Here is a 23,977-nt window from a genome sequence, read left to right on the forward strand (position 1 = left end):
AGCAAAACGATGACCAAAAACGTGTGAAAACCGGAGCACCTAAAAACGAAAATCTCGGTGTTGATCCCAAAACGAAAACGAAAACCGAAATTGAAAACCGGAGCATGCCTGATTAAGTCGGATCTTACTTGCAAAAGGAAAAATAGTTGACTCCTTATTGACGTTAATTTAAGACCGCAAGAAGATCAATTGGGCGTGCAATTATTTTCAAAACAACTAATTTCTGACCCCACCTCATAATTTGCAAATAACATTTTGCCGTCGGCAACAACAATTTTCGTTTTGGTGAGCGACCGATAAATCCTACACCTCGAGTTATCGCCTAAAGTGCCATTCCTTTAGTGAATTGAAAAAAATACTTATAATGAAACGGATGGCTTTAAATTTGTTGAAGTTAGGAAATATATTTTTTTTTGAATTAATTTGTTTAATTTACTTACTTAAATGCTTAATTGCAAAACAAATGTTGTTGAAATTACCGAAATTAAATCGATTAAGAAGGTGGCATCCCCTTTTTTTGTGGGAAACAGCTGATTTCCGTTCTACTGATTTTTTGTAATGTAAATTTCAAATCTTTATTTACAAAAAAGACAAAGGGCAAATATTTCTTTCAGGGGAAAGCTTAAATTACCTATTCATGATAAAATTATCCTTATGTGAGTTCTATCCACGCTGGAAATTGGAGATACGAAAGGTATTTTTTTGTTTTGTTTACTTCTGACCAAAACACAAGTCAGCTGTTTCAGCAGTAGGAATTGAAACTTTCCGATAGCAAAACTTTGACCAAAAACTTGTGAAAACCGGAGCTCCTAAAAACTTAAACCTCGGTTTTGATCCCAAAACGAAAACGAAAAGTGAATACCGTGGCACGCCTATCTTCGACTTTTGCAATTCAACATGTTTGCCAATGGATGGCAATTTTGGCACGCACATCATTTGTAATTAATTTTTCTTGAGTGAAGACGTACACGTCAATTTAAAGTGTCAAATAGATTTTTGCAAGAATTTATTCGTTAAGCACTGTTCTCATATGAGCAAAATTTCGAACGTGCGGAAAATCAATATATTTCGCAAGTTTCACAAATTTGAGACCGTTATTAACATTATTGACTCTAAATGTGGCAGGGAAATGTTAAACAATTATTCCGGAAAGGTGGATATATGTTAGAAGTGGAGAACTATCGATGGCACTATCGGGACTATCGATGGTTGGTTACTATCGACACGCTCTCGATAGCGGCGCGCACTCTCGATAGTGGTCAATCGCTTTCGTCGATAGTGGTCGATATTTTTTCAAATTTCTTTGTATGCCCGCATCCTCGGTAGAGTCGGCGAGAGTCTTCAACAAAACAGGACAAATCATTTCAAATAGGCGTACAAAATTATTGGTTGAAATAAATATATACATAAATAGCAGTTAAGGTAAACCTAAAAAATAAAAAATCATGTTTGAATAATAATTATTATTTTAAGATAAAGATTGGAAAACCAATTTCATACTAAGTGGCTAGGTGCATTGACACCCGAAATGCACTCATCCAATTCTGCAAGCTCTGCAAAGTCTGCAGCACATCCGCCACATGCCCTGTCCCAGCAGAATATCGATCGTGGGACACTTGCGCAACCATCACCAACGTGGGATCGCCAGCAGCAGTAGCTGCAGCGAGTCTTCATTATTAAGTCTTAAAATTGTAATAAGTTAGTCTTAATCAGAATCTCAATAAATCAAATTGTTTTTTTTTTAACAATCACACCTAAATATTTATTATATTGATTGATTCACTTGTAACAAGTGACTTGTTACAGTTTTGTTGTATATACATATGTACTTGCAACATTGAAGCAGATGCCCTTGATCTACATAGAGTATTAAATGAATGCAGTTATTACAAAATAAAGATGAAATCACATTAGTTTAATTTAATTTTAAATTTCATATACTAGGTGGGCTGAAAAGTAACCTCCTTGACCACCTGAATGCGCTGCTATCGCAAAAATGATTTTCGTTCCTTATAGTCCATTCATATTTAGGTAACTATGTTGAAATTCATCGCGATACAGCCCTTAGTTTTTTTTGACAGCTGATAGTTGTTGACGCGTTTGACATCATGTTGACCATGGAAAAAAACGATTTTCGTTTCTTCATATTTTTTGAGAGGCAAAAGAGCGCCGGAAACTAAGCAACTAAGCAACTAAAACTAGTTGCGACTCCAAAATAATAATTAATTCGATTTCTCTTCACGAGAAAATGCCTCAGATGCTTTCTTTTTAATTATTTTTTTAATCTCATCACTTTGGAGATAATTGAATGAAACCTTTTAAATTGTCCGTTAACTGTAGTATTTTATGGTGGATTGTGATATCTAATTGATCGCTAGGTCAATTATATGGAACTTCTCATTATCTATTACAGCAAACTTAGGAACTCCATAGTAGAAAATAATATCTCTAAGCCTCTAAGGTCGAATGTCATCTACTGATTTGGAATGTATTATGAGTGCCTGTGCTAATTTTAAGAATTTATCTACTGCTAAACTAAACTAAATGACCTTTGGTTGGAGATATCGATGTTAATAATGTGGTTATGGGTTCTTTTTAATTCTGGATAAAAGGAATATATTTAGATTCCTTAAAAATTTTACATTGCTTTACTAAACTGCTTATTTTGTGTCTCATTCTAGGGAAGTAGAACTTTTCTGCTAATTAAATTCTATTTTCCTCAGCATTGCGGTGTGCTCTATTATGGATTTTGCGGATTTCCTTGTTTTGTATAGATTCATTTGCGAGGTCTTTAATCATTGATTAAGAGAATCGAGTCTTGACATTTTTAAAGTATATATAATAAGTTGTATTTTTCCCATTATACACTCAGTTGTTTGAATTTATAACCGAAGGGTTGACTTCATGTCGGCGGAATGTGGGGATTGTATCGAGAATTCAAGTCGGTTTTATTTGATTTGTTAAGAAATATTTGGTTTTTAAAAATTAATGGGGAGTTCCTTACTGGGTATTAGCTCGTAACTTGAGCTTTCGGCACTAAGCAAGTTTTTTTTACGTTTTTGGATTGCATATTAACAAATTAATAATTTGTGGTTCATTAAGACGCTTTCCAAATTACCGTGACATTCTGCTGAACGACCAGTCTTGTGTTCTCCAGTTGGCTGCAACAGAATAGTGGCGCAACCAGCAATCCACAATACCCTGAGCGTGACTGAACATGGTTGTGATTCTGTAGCATCATGGGAACTCGACATCAATGAAGTAGGAGTTAGGGTGCTGCATATCCTCAGCGGGCAGATGCTACAAGAAATATTTTGCTAGCGGCATGTTTTTTCTTTCACAGCTAACACGTAAATTGGGTTATTGAATTAATTTGATTTGTTGTTATTCTCGAATGTACGTCGACAACGGCTTTGTCCTTTCCTGGTTTCCTGGATTGTAAAAATGATTACGAAATCGTAACCGTACTCTTCTGGGTAAGATTTACACCTTTTAATTCTTGCGTTTCCGTTCCAATTTCTCAAGGAGTGTGTCAAGGATTGATGGTCAGTGTCTATTTTGAGTTTCGCTTTTCCATACTTGTAATTTTTAAGAACTTTTAATTACCTGATGATCAACATTTCTTTTTGATAGGGCCGATCCTATTGCTAATTAGCATCTGTCATAGCATCCGCCGTCAAGTGAAATCTGAATAGCGAAAAATCTTTTCCTTAGAGAAAAGACAGCTTCGTATTTTGTTTAAAGGTTTCCAATGCTTCAGAATCAAACGTAATTAATTTTGTTGGTGACCTTTACCATCTACCCCTCTTAAAGTACGCCTACTTTTGCTTTAGTACTTTCTGATTTATACGCATCCAAAGACGCTTTATGCAAACATGTACTCACTTTTGCTCTCCACTGTACATAAGTTTGAGCAACGAAGTCAGTCCTAGTCGAAAAGCGAAATAAAACAGACGCTCGAATTACGTCGCAGCTCGTGTCGCCTTTTCAATTATTCACCTATCACAATTTCAGAAGTGGGGGAAAAAAAACATGAGCATTAAAGAAGTGGATAACATTTCGCACAAAAAAGGCAGCAAGGCGGAATTAATAACACGTTAAGTGTTAACACTTAAAGTGTTTGCATAATAGAGACTGTTCACCAGGAATTGCTGAACACCGTTCGGCAGCTGCAAGAAAAACTACGTGTAAGGAAAGAAGAAAAATGTTCAGAATATCGCAGATGCACATTAGAAATCGATTTGCGCACAGCCGCACAGCGTTTGTCGCCAGAAGTCGCAAATTTGGGCGACAGTAATGGGATCGACAACGACAGTAATAGGATTAACAACTACAGCAGCTGCGAATTCAAAAGCATTGAGGGGATGTGTAAACTTAACGAAGAGTCGCTTTGGGTGTTATTGGCCATGAAGGTAAAAGTAAACGCTCAGCACTGGCTCATGCAAATTGCTAAGCGCTTTGTGATCAACTGATAACATCATTCGGACCTGGAGCGTTTAAGGCAGGTGTGCGACGAAAGTTTTTAAAACGGAGGAGAAGATCGTTTTGGCACAATCCATTAAACTTGACAGCGATGAGCTTCTGGACCACATTATCGAAGGCATACCCTTGCTGAACCTGCGCAACCAGGTGCGTAGGCGATAGTCTCATTTAATTTTTGAAGAAATCATTATTTCCAGCAAATGTATCAAATAAATAAGTTAATAATCATAATGTCCAACTTAACCAAAATAAATTGAACACATTTGGAAAAATATCTTGCTTTGTGTTGCAGAAAAAAAAACAATATAATTTCGAATTACTATAATAATAGTCGACGAGTCTATGAGTTAATAAACGATTTTGGGTCAGTTTTTCATGCCCACATGTAGCATAGATTTCAACCTAGACACCCTGAAGTATTTGGATGATATAAAAAAGGAAACAGCGCAAAAATTTCTGAACAATCGCGTATGGTTAATCAACGTAAAGCAGAAAACCCTGCTGACACTGGAAAAATGAAGCTAGCGTTTTAAAAGCTCTACGATCAACTGATCATCAGCTGTGAACGGACAAGCCCACCATATGATTTTGCAAAAAGCTCTACAAAATTATTTCTTTTTGCGCGCATTGATTTCGAGTTCCTCGGAAATTAAATTTTTTTATTGAATTTATTAAATGCTTGGCTTTGTATCATCTTCAAAGTATGTATTACAAAAAAAATCAAAGTTTGTGACCGGTCAATAAATGTGAAGCTCATAAAACGTAGTGGTAATTCAGTGTATTAACAACGATCCCGGATTAGCGTACACCTGTCTTTCGTGGTGTCGAACTTACCCGATTCAGGTGGATTCAGTCTAATTCTTTTATTAGCCGAAAGTGAGAATCAGTGTCGTGCAAAATGTATAATATGAACTGCTATTACCATTACCTGCTAGCCTTCAAACTATACTTTTTAAGCACATTGCCAGTAGCAAAAAGGTATTTTTTTTTAGTACGACACTAAGAAGTCATCCCAATTTTTTCCATCATCCCATCATTTACCACTGTTAACCTTCCAATGGTAAACAGTGTTGCCAACTCTTGGTGGTCATTTATAGCAGAGAAGATTAAGATACGTATTTGGGACCTCATACCTAAAACTGCATTTTTTTAGCTCGATGCAAGTTGGTCAAATCTCTTTTAATGTAGTGCTTCTTCCAACCAAGCATCACGAATTTTTTGTTAATACATTTGAGTCATTTCTTTCGCAAAGCATAGAATTTACTTATTATCTTTAGATAGATCACCGTGCAATAATAATTAATTTGAATGCAGAGACAAGGTAGCATTGCGACGCGAAACGAACTTGAGAAAATACTACAAACAGTACATAGAATTTTAGCATTCGGTCACGCTGGGCGGTAGACATGGTGTATTTGAATCGATAGCTACATACCATATTGTCAATATACGATTTCCGAAAATTGCTAGTGCATTAAATATTGAATAAATGTAATCAAATACTAAAATTATTTAAAATATCTAAGGAATAGCAAATTATTTTTGTGAAATAGCCAAAATAACAGGCTCCTGCTTCGACCGACTAAACTAATGGTCGTGAAGGTTTTGCAAATTTAATCGCCATAGTCGCACTGATCAAGTTAATAGTTAATGTCTTTGGAGTGTTATTATTTCGCAGTCATCCCTTTATGTGAACCGTTCAGTTAGTAACGTTTTGCACTCTGGATACTTGAAACTGTATCCACCCTGCTCGGGCGCCAGTTAATTATATGTGTTAAAAATAATAACAAAAAATATTTAATTGAGGTTCCTGGAATCTGTTCTTTATTCATTCAAACTAGAGTCTAAAGACTAATTATAAAGCTGACCCTATAGCTGCGAGTTTTAGCAACGGCGTTGGCTGCGCTGCTTTCAATTGGTGATTGGGTGGATTTTGCGAAGTTCTTGGATTGGCTTGCACCGGCATGTGGCGGATGTTTTGGGCAAGTTGGTTTTGGTCTTCTTAGAATCTTACGGGTATACTCGCCGAGTTTGTATATTGGACGCGTAGGAATTGGAGTTCCTAACATTTTGATTACTAACTTATTAACAATCCCCAACAGTTTGACATTTCAAATTGGATAATTTTATGACAATTATTGAATAAATAATAATTGTTTTACATCTTCTAATAATTATAAAATAAAAGAATAATTTTGTATATATTTTCTATAAATATTTTTTTATTTTCTTTTAAATATTTCTTTAGTTAGTATATATTCTAATATAAAAATGGAAAACAATTTTATTTTGTAGCTAAGCTCTGTTCCGATATGTGAAAATCGTGAAATCTTGTTTTCCGCACAATTGCGTAAAAAAAATGGTTTGGAAAATTTTTGCTGCGACATTTCGATTCGCAGTTCCAAGCCAAATAAAATTTGAAACGTATCCATACTCCGATAGTCGATATCAATTCAGCAGTTCCACTTGCAAAAAAATAGGCAACTGTTATTCCCCACTCATATCGGCAAAAAGAAGAGAAGCATCAAGATGTATAATTTAAAAAAATTATAAAGAAAACGTCTGAGGCATTTTCTTGGGAATATAAATACCATTAATATTATGGAGTCTCAAGACTATATATTAAATTTAAAATTAAAAAAATATTGCAACCAAGTAGCAATAATACGTGCTTGGGCTATTGTCACCAGAAATTGCCAATGAGTGTACTTTTTTTTTTAATAATTGAATTTTTGGTTTTTACTTTTTCTATGCCATGATCGTCTCGGCTGTTGACGCTGATATATATACTTTATAGGGTCGGAGATGCCTCAAAAGCACAAACTTGTAATACCCTACCCTATAGGTAGTGGGTATAAAAAATAGTTGACTCATTGGTTTATTGTCGTTCTTTTAAGACTGCCAGAAGATCAATTAGGCTTGTAATTATTTTTTAAAACGACTATTTTCTGACCCCACCTCAAATTTCGAAATAAAATTTTGCTGTCGGCAACAAAAATTTTCGTTTTGGTAAGCGACCGATAATTCCGACACCATGAGTTATCGCCTAAGCTGCCATACTTTTGGTGGAATGAAAAAGTAAGTTAAAAATACTTGTATAATGAAACGGAAGGCATTAAATTTCTTGAATTTATTGTAAAATTTTTCGACAGCATTTGTTATGTTTGTACGTAGATCAAGTTTGTTTCAAATTTTTGCCACGACCATTTACGTTCCCGCAAATCAACAAAAATTGAATAAGAAGCGTAATTTTAAAGCTCGAACCGCGAATTACAATAATAACTACAGTAATTGTGATTCCTGAAAATTTGGTAACGATCAGATAAAAATTGTCGAAGTTATTAAATAAATACTTTTGTATGGGCAAAAACGCCTAGTTACTGGGGGTCTTAGTTACTTTGTCTGAGAATCTGGTATATTGTGCCGCCTGGGCTATATTTTGAATGTGGTACTATATCGATATACAAAATATACAGTTTGTCATTTAGTATATTTGCAGTATATTATATTGGCATATTTTGAGAATACCACAATTTTTTCTTTTATTCAAAATGGGTCGCGGATATCTCACAGTCGAGCATACTCGAGTGTAGCTTTCTTACTTGTGTCCTTTTACAAATAAGATCCGAAAAGGGCATTTAGTTTTCATTTCGGCAAGACAAACTTGCTCGTTTTGCAATTCGACAGAATCTTCTGAATGTGAATACGGGAGCACCATTATTTCAAAACGAAAACGAAAAGTGAATACCGGAACACGGATGTAAATATATACATATATTTTATGTGATCGTAGATGCCTCTTTCTATTCTACTCACAAATCCAAACTTGTGACTGTCTAAAAACAGACGTATAATGATTTTATAAATATAAATATAAATATAAATATAAATATGTTCAGTATATAAAAATTTTATTTTTGTTGTTGACACATTCGAAATTAATGTAATTCGTTTGGGAAGACAGATGTAAATAAGTCGCATAAGTTTGAGTATATGTCCGTATGTATGTTAAAACTATTCTAAATTATACGTATATGGCTTATTAAGAACTACTTTCATGTAACTTGGAGACACTGGGATCAACTAGCGGATCCTTCATTATGATTTATTACAATACAAGTTAATTAAAACTATGTGCATCCGTTGTCATTCATTTGTTGTTCAACCATAGTTCGGAGGACGGAATACACAGTTTATATTATATTCCCACACCTACTAACCTCGACAGGTGGGAAAATCAAATTTACTGTTTTTTTTTGTGTGACCGTTACGCGACCGATTATATATTCATACCTACTAAACATCCATAGATGGGAAAAAGTTTATTTATTACAAAAAATGAATAAGCAATATGCTATTGTATCATTTGCAGATATCGGTTCTCTTCCAATAGTGAGCTTAATGATGTTGTCATATCATTAATGATCATGTTGGTGCTGGGACGCGGATGTGTAGAACTGCTTACATCTGGCCATATCAAATTGCTGTTGCTGTGGCTATTATTGCAAGCGAGTGTTGACGAATTTGTCTCCATCCAATTTTGACAACTTTGCACATATTCTAAAGTTCGCTGATAAGTATCTGAATGCATAGATGTTAGATTACTCACAGCTTGTTGCTCAAAAAATTGTTTTGGATCTGACATTGCCATAGTATCAGGGGCAAAAGGATTCATCAGCAAATAAGAATTGTGATTCTGATTAATCGATTTCGATTCAAATGTTGCTTTAATATTTGTGGTCGTTGGTGACAATTGAGATTGACTGACTATCCTGCATTGTATCTCCACGTTGCCATTATTCAGTTTTTGATCGTGAGGTCCTGCTGCGGTAGGTGAAGGCTGTATAGGTAGTTCAGGCATGCTTGTCATTGAGGAATCGATGATCGGATGCGTCTTATCATTTAGTTGGGCAGTGGTTGGAATCACAATAAATCCTGGATTGTTTACGTGAGGACTACTTGGCGAATCAATTGTGGTCTTGCGGCTACAGATAACAGTATATCGATGAGACTGAGATAAGATGGCAGACTCAGAATTTCGTTGAGCATATGTAGGACAACTAATTGTAGCGGTAGCTATAGCCGATTGATGGCATTGCAACTCGTTTACTGGAGCTTGTTGGTTGCTACTTCTAAGTGTAACGGATGATTTTATACCTGACATTGCCTCATGCATATCATTCTCATGATATTTCTCCGTTTCCTTAACCAAATTGAGATACTGCAACATTTCATCGGGTAGTATCAGTTCTTCAACTTCATCCAAATTTACCTTCTCATTTGGATGATAATCGACGGTTGAACTATTCGATTTGGTCACATCAGTGAGAAGTTGACTGTCCTGTCCAGCAGAGTCTGCGCATGCTTTTATTTTATTTCGATTCTGGAAGCTATTATTAATTGCAAATGACGAGAGGTTCGATGTAGAGATGTTCTGAAATTTTTGTTGGGCTAATATTGGTTCTGACTGTCGTCTGGAATAATTAGAGTCGTATTGCGTATGACTCTCGCCATCATATAGTGAACAGTAAATTGAATTTGACATTGGGCTGGGACACTGTAAAGTGTTTGGCACCGAATTACGTCCATGGAAATGGGAGGCACTTGATTCACTCGATTGTAAGCGTTGCAAATGTGTGGCAATCAAATGCGATGACGGCGGTGGTGGCAAGCTAGTACCATATGGAATATCTGATATATCTGTCATTCGAGCTACTTCCCCACGTGGCGCGTCCATCGCTTGAATGTTACCACTGTTAATATTTGTAGATGTTTGTGCGTTCGCAGCAACGCCATTTGACATTTGACTGGAGCGCCGCGAACAACCTGGTGAAATTGGATCGTAGAGCGATGTCGGATAGGATGTTGTTGGTCCGGTTATATTATTATTATTATTATTATAAATGGGACGGGGTCGCATTGTCGATATGGAAGACCTTTGTGAAGATTGACTGCTGCGACGACTTGGCATGCTGCAGTAATATGTGCTAGCATTCGAATTTTGACTATCGCGTCTTAATTGCGACGGGATAGACGGATGTTGAATGGAGCTGTTGAGTGATTGCTGCATAAAATGAGTATTATTCATTTGCAGCTCAGTAAAATGATCAGACGAATATTGACCCGAGATCACAGGTTGAGGCGTTGGTGTTGTCATTGCTGTACCGGGTTCCATTTTGAGCTCAGTGATGCGCTGATTTAGCTCGGACATACCAATTGGTCGATTACTCTCTGGTATATTCGAAAGCATAGAAGTGCCAGCCGAGTGAAACACTTTTGATTGCAATCGGCTGCGAAAACGCTGACGGACATTAGCACACGTGGATCCTCCATTGCCTATATTAACCATGGCACGCAGCACAATTGGCAAATCGGCAGCATCTATATCCTCGTTATACGGCCAACTCTCATCATCTTGACGATAAGAATGCATTAGACAATCATTTGTTAGTTGTCCAGGAGAATTGACATCCGATTCAGACTTGATGCTAGGGCTAGAAACACTAATCGTTTTGCCAGATCTCAAATCATCGCTGCAAGGGCTGGAATCGATATTTTGCTCCTGCAACTGAATGCTTAGATTGTGATGATGCTGATCAGTCGTCTCCCTACTACTATTTTTATGCTTCTCCAGCCCTGAGTTGACATCATGAAGTGGTAATCCCTTGTGCTTCTTATTCGCATAGAACTCGGCACCGTGCACAGTCTTCACATGTTTTCGCAATGAACTGGGATCCGTGTATCGTTTGGTACAGCCAGGTGCTTTGCAAATATAGGGCTTCTGTGAAGTGATAATCAATAATTAATACAGCTTATTTAAATAAATATCTAGATTAATTTGACAGCATTTTCGTGAAATCCACGAATCGAAGTTACAAACAAGTAAGAAAGCTACAGTCGAGTGCACTCGACTGTGAGATACCCGCTACCCATTTTGAATAAAAGAAATATATTTTGCGATAATTTTCTCAAAATATACCGAATATACTGCAAAAATACTAAAAATATACCAAATAGTATATTTGGTATATTGATATAGTACCGCATTCAAAATATGCCATAGACGGCACAATATACCAGATTGTCATCTAAAGCAACTAAGACCCCTAGTAAGTAGGCGTGTTTGCCCAAACAAAAATATTTCTTTAATAACTTCGACAATTTTCATCTGATCGCAACCAAATTTTCAGGAATCATAACTACTATAGTTATTATTATATATACCAAAATTCGCAACTCTAACTTTAAAATTACGCTTGTTATTCGATTTTTTTGATTTGCGGGGGCGGAAGTGGGCGTGGCAAAAATTTGAAACAAACTTGATCTGCGTGCAAACATAACAAATGCTGTCGAAAAAAAATTATAGCTCTATCTCTTATAGTCTCTGAGATCTAGGTGTTCATACGGACGGACGGACAGACACACAGACACACAGACGGACAGACGGACATGGCTAGATCGTCTCGGCTGTTAAAGCTGATCAAGAATATATATACTTTATAGGGTCGGAGATGCCTCCTTCTACCTGTTACATACATTTCCTGCCGGCACAAAGTTATAATACCCTTCTACCCTATGGGTAGCGGGTATAAAAACAAAATAATTTTAGCCTAGACAGAGTTTATAAAGCCGAGTTTATAGAAGTTACAATGATGCATTCTTTATCGAGAGGTATATTCAAGGTATTTGATACAAAGTATATCTCTTTTATTTCGATTGCAAGTAATAATAATAACATTCGATAATAATGTAACACTTTAATCATGGTCGATTTTAATCAAAAACTTAACTTACCTCATTACTATGCGTTCTGTTCTGGTGCTTAGCCCGATCGCTCGCATTACTAAATGCCTTGCTGCATCCGGGATATTCGCAAGTATATGGTTTCTCGCCAGTGTGGGATCGAAGATGAGTTTTCAAATTCTCCAAGCGAGAGTAAGCTTTGAAACAGCCTTCAAACTACGTGTTATGAAAGAATTTTTATTATAATATGAAAATTAAAAAGTAACAAATAGATTGTGAAATTCAGTTTTTAAAACATTTTATGCTGTCATTCTGAACCTTTAAAAATACTCATGTATGTTAAAACTGCGAAATTAAAAATGGCACTACTTTGAAAAATTCTACCACTAAACATATTTTACTAAAAAAAACCCAAATGCACCCATATCCTTAAAACTTTTACTTTAACACGCTGTTGAACGCTTTGAAGGAACAATCTCTCCACTTTCTAGCTTGGGTCATAACAGTTTCATGTTCGGGGTACATGCAAAAGACTAACAAACAGATGAACAATTTAAAAAATATTGAAGTCAGACTTTTATACATACGAGTATATGTATGTTATGTAGGTATCTCCCAATCTGGACTGATGCTTTAATATCTTTGTTTTCTGATTTCACATACATATGTACATGTGCGGTGACTTAAATTGTTACTTACAGTGCATTTGTGAGGTTTTTCTCCTGTGTGGCGGCGCATATGCACCACAAGCATGTACTGGGCCTTGAAAGGCTTTTCACCGCGCGAGCAATCTTCCCATCGACATACAAATGCCTTTTTGTTGCTCTGAATATGATCGTTGTTAATATGTTTGACGAGCTCATCCTGCGTGCCGAATTCAATATTACAATTACACCAATGGCAATGCGTTTCGATAAAATCGCCTGGTTCATCCTTAATATCGGTTGTGTCTGCTGTTGCGCAATCATAGTCGTTTAATTGGTGATCACGATCGAATGTGTGGCTTTCACCACGGTTAATAGCGTCAGCTAGCGTCTTGTTTGCTTTTTGACGCCGTTCGGTCACATTTGCCGTTGCGCTGTCTGCTTCGACTTGGGCAACGCATCCTGAAGTAGATGACGGTTGCTCGAGTAGCCTCTTACTGTTATTAATGCTGCTATTTTTACCTAAACAATTTATCTTTGAGTTGCATCGATCGTCGTAATTCTGGAAATGAAATGGTAACAATATTATAATTTATTAGCTTACAGTATGTTATAAATGCATTAAAGTGTATACCATTTGAAAGTGTAAAAATTTCGATAGATAATAGGTATATTAACATATTTGAAATTCGGAATATACAATACGATTGAACACCATTAAAAGATTTAGCTACAAGTCGCCGCTACCCATTTTAAATAAAAGCAAAATAGCGGGGCATTCATTTTAAAATATACTAAATGAATATACCGCAAGTACGTATACATATGGTATGTATATATCGCGATTCCAGCTTCAAAATTATGATTGTTTTTATCGATTTGGGTCGATAGAAGTGGGCGTGGCAAAATATTGAAACAAACTTGATCTGTCTACAAACATAACAAGTGTCAAAACAAGTAAGAAAGCTACAGTGGAGTGTGCTCGACTGTGATATACCCGCTACCCATTTTGAATAAAATCAAAAAAAGCCCAAAAATACTACAACACAACTAAAATATACCAAGTGCTATATTAGTATATCGATATAGTACCTCATTTGAAATATACCATAGACTGCACAATATACCAGATTGTCAGCCAAAGCAACTAAGACCCCTATAAGTAGGCGTTTTTGCCCATACAAAAATATTTTTTAATAACTTCGACAATTTTTAACTGATCGCTATCAAATTTTTTGTTTTGCGGGTGCGTAAGTGGGCGTGAAATAAAATTAGAGCTCTATCTCTTATAATCTCTGAGATGTAGTGTTTCATACACACAGACGGACATGGCTAGATCGTCTCGTCTGTTTACTTTATAGGGTCGGAGATGCCTCCTTGTACCTGTTACATACACATCGTGCCGGGACAAAGTTATAATACCCTTCTACCCTATGGGTAGCGGGTATAAAAATTATATCTCTATATACATATGGCTATATCGTTTAGTCTGTTGACTCTGATCAAGAGTATATATACTTATTTTAAATAATAAATTAAGTAAATCATATTAAAATAGACCGATATATTGGCTGAGGCTATATTGGCTTTGTAAATAAACCAAGGCAACTAAGACTCGACTGCAGCTCCTGTTACTGTAAAAATTCGAAACTCACTTGATCCGCATTCATCAATAACAAGTGCTGTCGAAATTTTAGCTATTTATATCTCTTATAGTCATCGACAAATGTGCAAGCACACAGATAGACAGGACATATCGTCTCAGATATTTACATTGATCAAAAATATAAATTGTTGTGGGGTCGGAGGTATTTCACCCTGTTACCCTGTTCAGAAGTATATACTGTAAACCGTCTGTTGGACCGTCCTTATAAACACATTAAATATGTATATGCATTGCATATGCTTAAGTAGAATTAAATAATGCTCAAGTTTTTTCAAATTCCATATTCGCCATTATTGGTAACTTCCGTGAACATGAATTTATTCTTTCAGGGTACTTTGTGCTCACAAGGGTAAGTGTTCTTTTTATACCCGCTACCCATAGGGTAGAAAGATATTATAACTTTGTGCCGGCAGAAAATGTATGTAACAGGTAGAAGGAGGCATCTCCGACCCTATAAAGTATATATATTCTTGATCAGCGTCAACAGCCGAGACGATCTGTGTGTCATTCCGTCTCTCAGAGACTATAAGAGATAGAAATATATTTTTTTTTCGACTGCATTTGTTATGTTTGCACGCAGATCAAGTTTGTTTCAAAATTATGCCACGCCTACTTCCGCCCTGGCAAATCCACAAAAATCGAATAACAAGCGAAATTTTGAAGCTAGAGTCACGAATTGGTATATACAATAATAACAATAGTTGTTGTGACTCCTGAAAATTTGATTGCGAACAGTAAAAAATTGTCGAAGTTACTTACTAGGGGTCAGAGTTGCTTTGGCCGACATTCGAGTATATTGTACCGTCTATGGTATATTTTGAATGTGGTACTATATCGATACAACAAATATACCGTTTAGTATATTTTTAGTAATTTATGTAGTATTTTCGATATATTTTGAAAATAATAGCGGAATATTTTGCTTTTACTTAAAATGGGTAGCGGGTATCTCACAGTCGAGTACACTCGACTGTAGCGTTCTTACTTGTTTTTAATTAGTTTTATTTTTTAACTACATTTTAAGTCACGTATGCTTAGTTTTTATGGGAAGCTTCAGTTCCATGTTGTTTTCAGCTCAAGTGGGATTATAGTCTTTTGTGTAACTAAGAATATATTCTCTTTTCCATAACTTTAATTTACCTTGTGTTCATCCACAAAATGTGTAATATTTGAATATAATAAATACAACTTTATTAAAAAATACAAAAATAATAAAGCTGACGTCAAGTGTGCTAGATTGTTGAATATTGCGTAATTACCCACCTGTTTTGGGCCGTTTGGTTTAACAGTAGTCTCATCTAGAGTTGCGCTTATAATTGTCGAAGTTGGCGTCGATGTTTGGCTGGTACTGCCGCCCAACGTTAGTTCCTTTGAATTTGCAGAGACCGGCTCAGTAAGGCCGAGAGCAACATGACTCATCGAATAACTTGCTGCTGCCGCGGCCTGTTGAGGCGTTATTGCTGGTTGCAAGAGTCCTGCGCTAGCGCGTAGCAAATGCGCTTGCAGCTGTTGCAAATGTGGTGACATATGCGTCATAGGACTGATTGTGCCAGCAGATAGATGACCGTATGAACCTCCACTTGCGGCGCTGCTAGCCCGCGATCCATTCATTAGCGTGGCCAAAGAGTTGGGAGAGAATCGAATCATTGAACTAATATCAAAAGAATCCGAGTACGGCGACGAGGAAAGTGCACGTTTTCGACTAACGCTAGCACGAATGCTTCCACCACCTGGGGGTCGGGAACCATCCACACTGAAATGAAAATCAGTACTTGCCAGCGATCCAGCAGCAGCGGCAGCCGCCGCAGCGACCGCAGCATGATGTAGATCGCTCAGCGATCCCATACCTCCTCGGCTGCCTAAGTAGTCGCCAGAGCCAAGACCCAAGCCAGCCAGGTGAAATGCCGGTGAGCAGTTGGCATATGGATCTGTGAAAAATGTTATTCGAGTCAGAAAAACTTTTATTATTATACTTCCTTATACTTATTAATCCTTATTATAATTCGTGCCTTTTTTAGTTGCACTTCAATTAATCTTTTAAAATTAATAAATGAATAAGATATAATTACCATGATAGGAAGCGGATGGACTATTGCGTTGCATTGCATAGAATTGTTCCATGTAGCCAGGAATTCGATAAGCTGGATGGAAATCATGTTGTTGTGTTTGACCAGCAGTCATACCTGTGACTCCACCATGACCATGGAATTGGTGATGATGGTGATGTCCGCCCACATTACTACTGAGTAATGTGTGACCATTTGTTACATTTACATTTGTGACTGCCGTAGAATCAGGAACCGTTGTCATTGTTGACGGAGGAACTAAAACTGGCACCGTGCTAGTCACATCCGTTGAGGGCGAGGATATATGGTTACTAGACTGGGAGTGCGTTGTTGGGATCATTGAGGCTGCAGCAGCAGCAGCGGCTCGCCGAGATGCTAAGAACTGTAGTTCCGTATACCTAAAAGAAAATTTTATAATTTAGGAACATACGAATAATTCACATAAAAATTGGCTTAATAAATAATCTAATTTATTTACCCGCTACCTATAGGGTAGAAGGATATTATAACTTTGTGTCTGCAGGAAATGTATGTAACAGACAGAAGGAGGCATCTCTAACCCTATTGAGTATATATATATTCGTAATCAGGGTCAACAGACGAGGTGAAATATCCATGTCGGTTTGTCCATACGAACATCTAGATCTCAGAGACAATAACTTTTTTCGAAAGCTCTCATTATGCCCACATCAGTTTCCACTTCTCGCAAATCGACAAAATTGGAATAACGAACGTAATATTCAAGCTAGAATCGCTATCTATAATATTTAAGATTCCTGAAAATTTGGTTGCGATTAGATACAATTTGTCGAAGTTATAAAAGAAATATTTTTATATGGGCAAAAACGCCTACTTATGTAACCATTGAATTTTTTAAAAGTATTTTTGAGGTATATTAATTAGGAATATTTTATAGTTAATACCGCACTATTTTGGTTTTATTTAGCTGGCGATTATCTGTGACGATCTTCAGCTTCTGATCGATGATATAATAATAAAGGATCACTTCTGAGATGGCATGCAATAAACCAAATTTATTAAAATGCCAAATACAAAAATTCTGGCTCGCATTCCATAAATTACCATCAGTATTAATTTTATTACATTACAGACATTCCTTATTGCAAGATGTTGTAAATTATCTTGAATAAAATTACATCTCCATAGGACATAATGTTAGGAGAACCTATTTTTAGAAATTTTAATGTTATTTATTGTTTGTCTAAATTAGTATGTACAATCCCATAAAACAATATGTTAATTCTCGTTTTTTATACCCGCTATCCATAGGGTAGAAGGGTATTATAACTTTGTGCCAACAGGAAATGTATGTAACAGGTAGATGGAGGCATCTCCGACCCTATAAAGTATATATATTCTTGATCAGCGTCAACAGCCGAGACGATCTAGCCATGTCCGTCTGTCCGTCTGTGTGTCTGCCCGTCTCTCAGAGACTATAAGAGATAGAGCTATAATTTTCGACTGCATTTGTTATGTTTGCACGCAGATCAAGTTTGTTTCAAATTTTTGCCACGCCCACTTCCGCCCCCGCAAATCAAAAAAATCGAATAACAAACGTAATTTAAAAGCTAGAGTTTGATATATACAATAATAACTATAGTAGTTATGATTCCTGAGAATTTGGTTGCGATCAGATAAAAATTTTGGGAGTTATTAAAGAAATACTTTTGTATGGGAAAAAACGTCTACTTACTAGGGGTCTTAGTTGCTTTGGCTGACAATCTGGTATATTGTGCCGTCTATGGTACATTTTGAATGCGGTACTATATCGATATACCACATATAACATTTGGTATATATTTTTTTAGTATTTTTGCAGTATATTTGGTATATTTTGAGAATAATACCGCAAAATATATTGCTTTTATTTAAAATGGGTAGCGGGAATATCACAGTCGAGTACACTCGACTGTAGCTTTCTTACTTGTTTTTTATTGTGGACGATTTGTGAGTCCAATCTGACAAGGTTTTCACCTTCCCTACGAAATATAATTTATAAAAACCACAGATAAGATACATAAATTCAAATTATTTGTTTTGGCACTTAATTTAATTTAGAAATTAGTTTGTATTGTTATTAAAATTTGTTAATATTACAATATTTAATTCTGTCATTGTCAGATTCTCTTGTGTCGAGCATCTATCTAACAAAAAGATTGGGTAAAGAAAATAAGCTACCCCTAGCAGCAGACGTAATCGAACTTTTGGAATCACTAAACTTGCTATATATGTACTTGTAACATGAACAATAATAACAATGTTACATTTTTAAATGATGCTAGCAATAGTGATAGTGATTCAGATTCTCATTATTCTAATTATAGTAATTTTGAATGTATTGTTATTTTTAACTTATTAATATTAAGGGGTTAAGTGTTAAAAAATGAATTAAAACATTTGTTGAATTTAACGAGTGCTAGCATTATTTATTACCGTACAAGTATCAATAAGAGGAAACCTATCTCATATGGGCGGCTAGGAAGGCGTGGTCAGATCGGTCTGAAATTTTCGTCGGAAAATAGGCTCGCTTGCCCAATGTGTATGGTAGTTTAAAATCAATTGCTGCTTAGAGCAGTAAATCGCCGCCGTCTTGAAATCGCATAAAAAGATTCTTGTCATGAGAAGAACAGATAACTTCGAATTCATTATTTTGGACAATCATATCATTTTATTTTCGTAAATATTTATAAAACTGTACATTCCCACAATTTTTATATGAAACATTATTCAGCAAATCTTAGTATTCTAAATTTGTTGTTATTTTGAATACTTGACTACGTAAACTCAGAAAATCATGAGTGCTTTTTAAAAACATGTGCTCTGAAAATATATGTAGAAATTTATATGATTACTCTGCACACGCTAGGATGGAACTATGATGCCAAGCAGTAAGCAATTGGATAATATTTAATGACTGCAAAATGTAAAGCAATCTCAAAGGAATTGACCGAAATATGAGTATTTCAATTTTGACTATGTTCTTACGAGATTATGTTAAATGATTAACATAACAAATTCTGTGATCTTGAAATGCGCATTTTATTTTGACCAAGAAAATTATGTAAGGCTTTGATTACATCATTTGTAATACACTTATTAATCATGCTATTTTAGATTCAAGTACAGGGTGCGCCATATAGACAGGACCTAATGAAATGTTGAATAACTCCTCCATTTTTTAGCCCATTTTGGAAAATAAACAAGATTCATTTAGGGTATAGAATGTCATTTATTGACAATTCACTCTGAATATAATATCGATCAAATGACCGCCTTCATTAGAAATACAAAAACGGCCCTTTTTTGGGCATTTCGCATTGTATTTGACAACATTTCGGGCGTAATAGCAGCAATTTAAGCTTTGATATTAGCTTTTAGTTGTTCAATAGTCTTCGGTTTGCTGACATACACCTTACTCTTCAAGTAGCCCCACAGAAAAAAGTCCGGTGCCGTCAAATCCGGCGAACTGGAGGCCACTCCAAATCACCCTTTTTTGACACAACGCGTCCCGGGAACTTGCTCTGCAATTGAACGATTGCTTTCGATGTACAGCGCTACAATTTCAGCCCGATTTTTTGCTGTGAGTCGATCCATGTTTCAGAATCTGGCTGGGTTGTCAAAATAGGCTGAAAAATGGCGGAGTTATTAAACATTTCAATAGGCCCTGTCTTGATGGCGCACCCTGTATAATCATAAGAATGAATAGAATTTCATTAACAACTCATAAGAGTTGAAACCTAAATTAATACATTAAAATAATTTAAGACATATATAATAAAAAAAATAATGAAAATCTGTTTTTTCAAGCAGGAATCGATTGAATATAAGATCCAATCATGACTCTTCCAAAAAGTAATTTTTATTAAACATCCCAAAATGGGTTCATTTAAGTTAATTTTAATCAGTCGGAAGACTCTAAAAAGACATTTTTGTGATTCAAAATGTTTACTGAAACATTGTAACTATCATGTGCACATTGACTGCACACTGATTTTCACCGGACACCCGTAGTCAAATACAAAATCTTGATCAGCGTCAACAACCGATGATCTAGCCATGTCCGTCTGTCCGTATGAAACACTGGATCTCAGAGACTATAAGAGATAGAACTATAATTTTGTTCGACAGCATTTGTTATGTTTGCACGCAGTTCAAGTTTTTTTTTAATTTTTGCCACGCCCCCAAATCAACAAAAATCGAATAACAAGCGTAATTTTAAAGCTAGAGTCGCGGATTTTAATACATACAACAAGTAAGAAAGCTACAGTCGAGTGTGCTCGACTGTGAGATATCCGCTACCCATTTTGAATAAAAGCCAAATATTGCGGTAATAATCTCAAAATATTAAAAAGAAATATGCATGTATTCTCGATCGGGATTTTAACTCGAGCACACCGACCTGGTGGTTAAAAAAAAAAAAGTACTCCGTGATCGGGCTCGAACCCGAGCACCACAACATGCTCGGCTTGCACTCTACCACCGGAGCTATCGCATTGCTTATGAAGCCTCTATGCATACAGATACTAATATAGGCGAGCATGTATATACTTATATGCATACATACAATACATATTTACATAGCAGGCGTTTTTGCCCATACAAATTTATTTCATTAATAACTTCCACAATTTGTATCTGATTGCGACCAAATTCAGAGATCACGAACCTATTATTGTATATACCGAAATTCGCAACATTATCTTAAAAATTAGGCTTGTTCTTCGATTTATTGATTTGCGGGGGTGGAAGTGCGAATATAGCAAATGCTGTCGCTCTATCTCTTATAGTCTCTGAGATTTAGGTGTTTTTACGGACAGACGGACATGGCTATATCGTCTCTGCTGTTGACTCTGTTCAAGAATTTATATACTTCATAAGGTCGGAGATGCCTCCTTCTACCTGTTACATACATTTCCAGCCGGCACAACCCTAGGGGTAGCGGGTATAATAAAAACTATAGTTATTGTGATTCCTGAAAATTTGTTTGGTCAGATCAAAATTCTCGAAGTTATTAAATAAATACTTTTGTATGGGCAAAAACGCTTACTTACTAGGGGTCTTAGTTGCTTTGGCTGACAATCTAGTATATTGTGCCGTCTATGGCATATTTCGATATAGTATCGATATACCAAGTATAATATAATATTTGAAACATTTTTAGTATTTTTGTAGTGTTTTCGGTATATTTTGAAAATAATACCGGAATATTTTGCTTTTATTCAAAATGGGTAGCGGGTATCTCACAGTCAAGCGCACTCTACTGTAGCTTTCTGACTTGTTTTTTTTAGATTTTTGCCACGCAATCATAATTTTTAAAGATTGAGTATACAGACGATAATAGATACATTCCTGAAATTACTGATAATTTGGTTGCAATCATATAAGTTAAGTTGTTAATGAAATAATTGTATATCACAGAAAACAGCTGCTGCAGCTGGTTAGTCAATTTAATTTCATATTGGTTGTAAATTAAATTATTTATATCTCTCGCATAAACATCGAATTTTTTCTAATTAAATTCAAACGTAAAATATGACTATAAAAATGTCTCCATTTTGATTAGCATGCCCCACATATGTAATTAAATTAAATTAATTAAAAATCATATATTGCCTGCAAAATTTGGTTTATACGCTAAAAATGCGTTCTTCACTATATGTATAAAGAATCGAAACCACACGCATCATGAAAGGAAAATTGGATGTAATTTACTGGTCCGTTTTATATTCAAGCCAGCTATTAAGAGACACCAACTGAATATTTATTATTTAATTCTATTACATTTCGAGTACAGAGAAAAGTACTTGAAGCAAGTAACAAAGTTCCAGTCAAATATCCTCGACTGTGAAATACCCGGTAACCCATTCTCAATTAAAGCAAAACAGCACGTTAATTTATTAAAAGATAATGTTCCAAAAAATACTAAATTATACCGAAGTCTATTTTTGGTTAACATAGTAGATAAATTATTACGTTCGTAACATATTATATACTACAAAACATACCACTTTATCGACCAAAGCAATTAAAACCTGAGAGCAGCAGGCTTTTTTATATCCCAAGAAATGCATTATAATTTTGTGCCTGCAGGAAATTTATGTAACAGGCAGAAGGACGCATCTCCGATTCCATAAAGTATATATATTCCGTGTGTATGAACACCTAGATCTTAGAGACTATAAGAGAGATTGTTTTTAATTTTTGGCACGCAAGAATTTTTATTAGTTAGCTCGATTGTTTTATTTTTATTGATTTTCGAGAGCGAATTTGGGAGTGACAAACATCTAAATCTAACTTAATCTGATATATCCCTATTGTTGTTGTCTCCGAGATCTTCCGACAGTCAAACAAATAGACGGAAATGATAAAGAATATATGTACTTTTTCGGGTTGAAGATGCCGCCTTCTTCCTGATTCATAGCCACAATGTTCTTCTTCCCTTCTTCCTACTTCACTGATGTTTAATATTTTCTGCGTTTTTCATTGCTTGAAGCGTAGTCAAGTTTATAAGTCCCACAATAGTGTTCGCGTCGGATAAAGAAATTATTCTCTAAGAAGACGCGAAAACATTACAAAACCGAACATGCCGAAGGGCCGTGTTTTCACATTATTACATTAATGTTGTGCAGTATATGTATTAAATTTATCATTTAGATTCAAATAATTTAAATTTTAAATTGCAACATTCGTACCAAAGTAATGGAAGCAGAATTTAATCTATAATAGGTTTTACTTACGCCAGTGGAAAGTAAGTTGGTAATGCATATGCGTCCATTTCAATCCAGTGTTTGTAATATTTGTAATACTATTAATAATGAAATATTAACGTTATCCAAATTCATATGGTTTGCGCCGCCTTCTTCATATCCTCGTTAATTGTCGACGAATATTTTTGTTTAAGGATGATTTGACGACAGAAAGTTTTGAAGTATTTTCCATTACGATTATGTCGTTTAATAAATGTATATATGTTTGTATATAAATAGGCTGTTTCACCTATTTCACGAATTAAGTATGTTTACACTATATATGCTACACATAATAATGCCAATTTGTGACTTTAGCTTAATTTAACAGTCCAGTGCATAAAGTTTGCATTTTTATTTTACAGTAATTATTCAAAGCACCAAGATTAAACAATGTGTGGCAAACAACAAACAGCAAACAACAAGAGCGACCGTGCGGTGCCTCGGCGGTGTCTCACTGCCTTGTTTATTCCCATCGGACTGAAAGGCGGCAACGCAGTGGCTGGCTTGATTAGGCGGGAGCAAGACGCTCTGCTCACGCACACCAATGTAAAATGTTTCAAGCAATAATAAAAATAAAAAAACAAGCAGGCTCCTACTACAGATACT

The 23,977-nt window shown here is 35.7% G+C and overlaps 1 protein-coding gene across 3 annotated transcripts; it reads right to left on the minus strand.

Moving 5' to 3' along the window:
- Positions 1–8,376: 8,376 nt before the first annotated feature.
- On the minus strand, positions 8,377–23,884 carry LOC117573110 (transcriptional activator cubitus interruptus). 3 transcript variants are annotated; one of them, XM_034256033.2, is made up of 7 exons: positions 23,360–23,884; positions 16,605–16,999; positions 15,799–16,463; positions 12,925–13,431; positions 12,277–12,441; positions 9,092–11,263; positions 8,860–9,042 (listed from the first exon to the last, which is right to left on the minus strand). In XM_034256033.2, the coding sequence occupies exons 1-7, from the start codon at positions 23,395–23,397 to the stop codon at positions 8,959–8,961; spliced, it is 4,026 nt and encodes a 1,341-aa protein (XP_034111924.1). In that variant the 5' UTR covers positions 23,398–23,884; the 3' UTR covers positions 8,860–8,958. The 3 variants fall into 3 exon arrangements, with proteins under 3 accessions (XP_034111923.1, XP_051862228.1, XP_034111924.1); XM_034256032.2 differs by having other exon boundaries at positions 8,377–11,263; positions 23,360–23,882; XM_052006268.1 differs by lacking the exon at positions 23,360–23,884 and adding an exon at positions 17,162–17,180 and having other exon boundaries at positions 8,377–11,263.
- Between the last annotated feature and the right edge of the window lie 93 nt (positions 23,885–23,977).

This window comes from Drosophila albomicans, chromosome 4 (assembly GCF_009650485.2).
Source record: "Drosophila albomicans strain 15112-1751.03 chromosome 4, ASM965048v2, whole genome shotgun sequence".
NCBI lineage: Eukaryota > Metazoa > Arthropoda > Insecta > Diptera > Drosophilidae > Drosophila > Drosophila albomicans.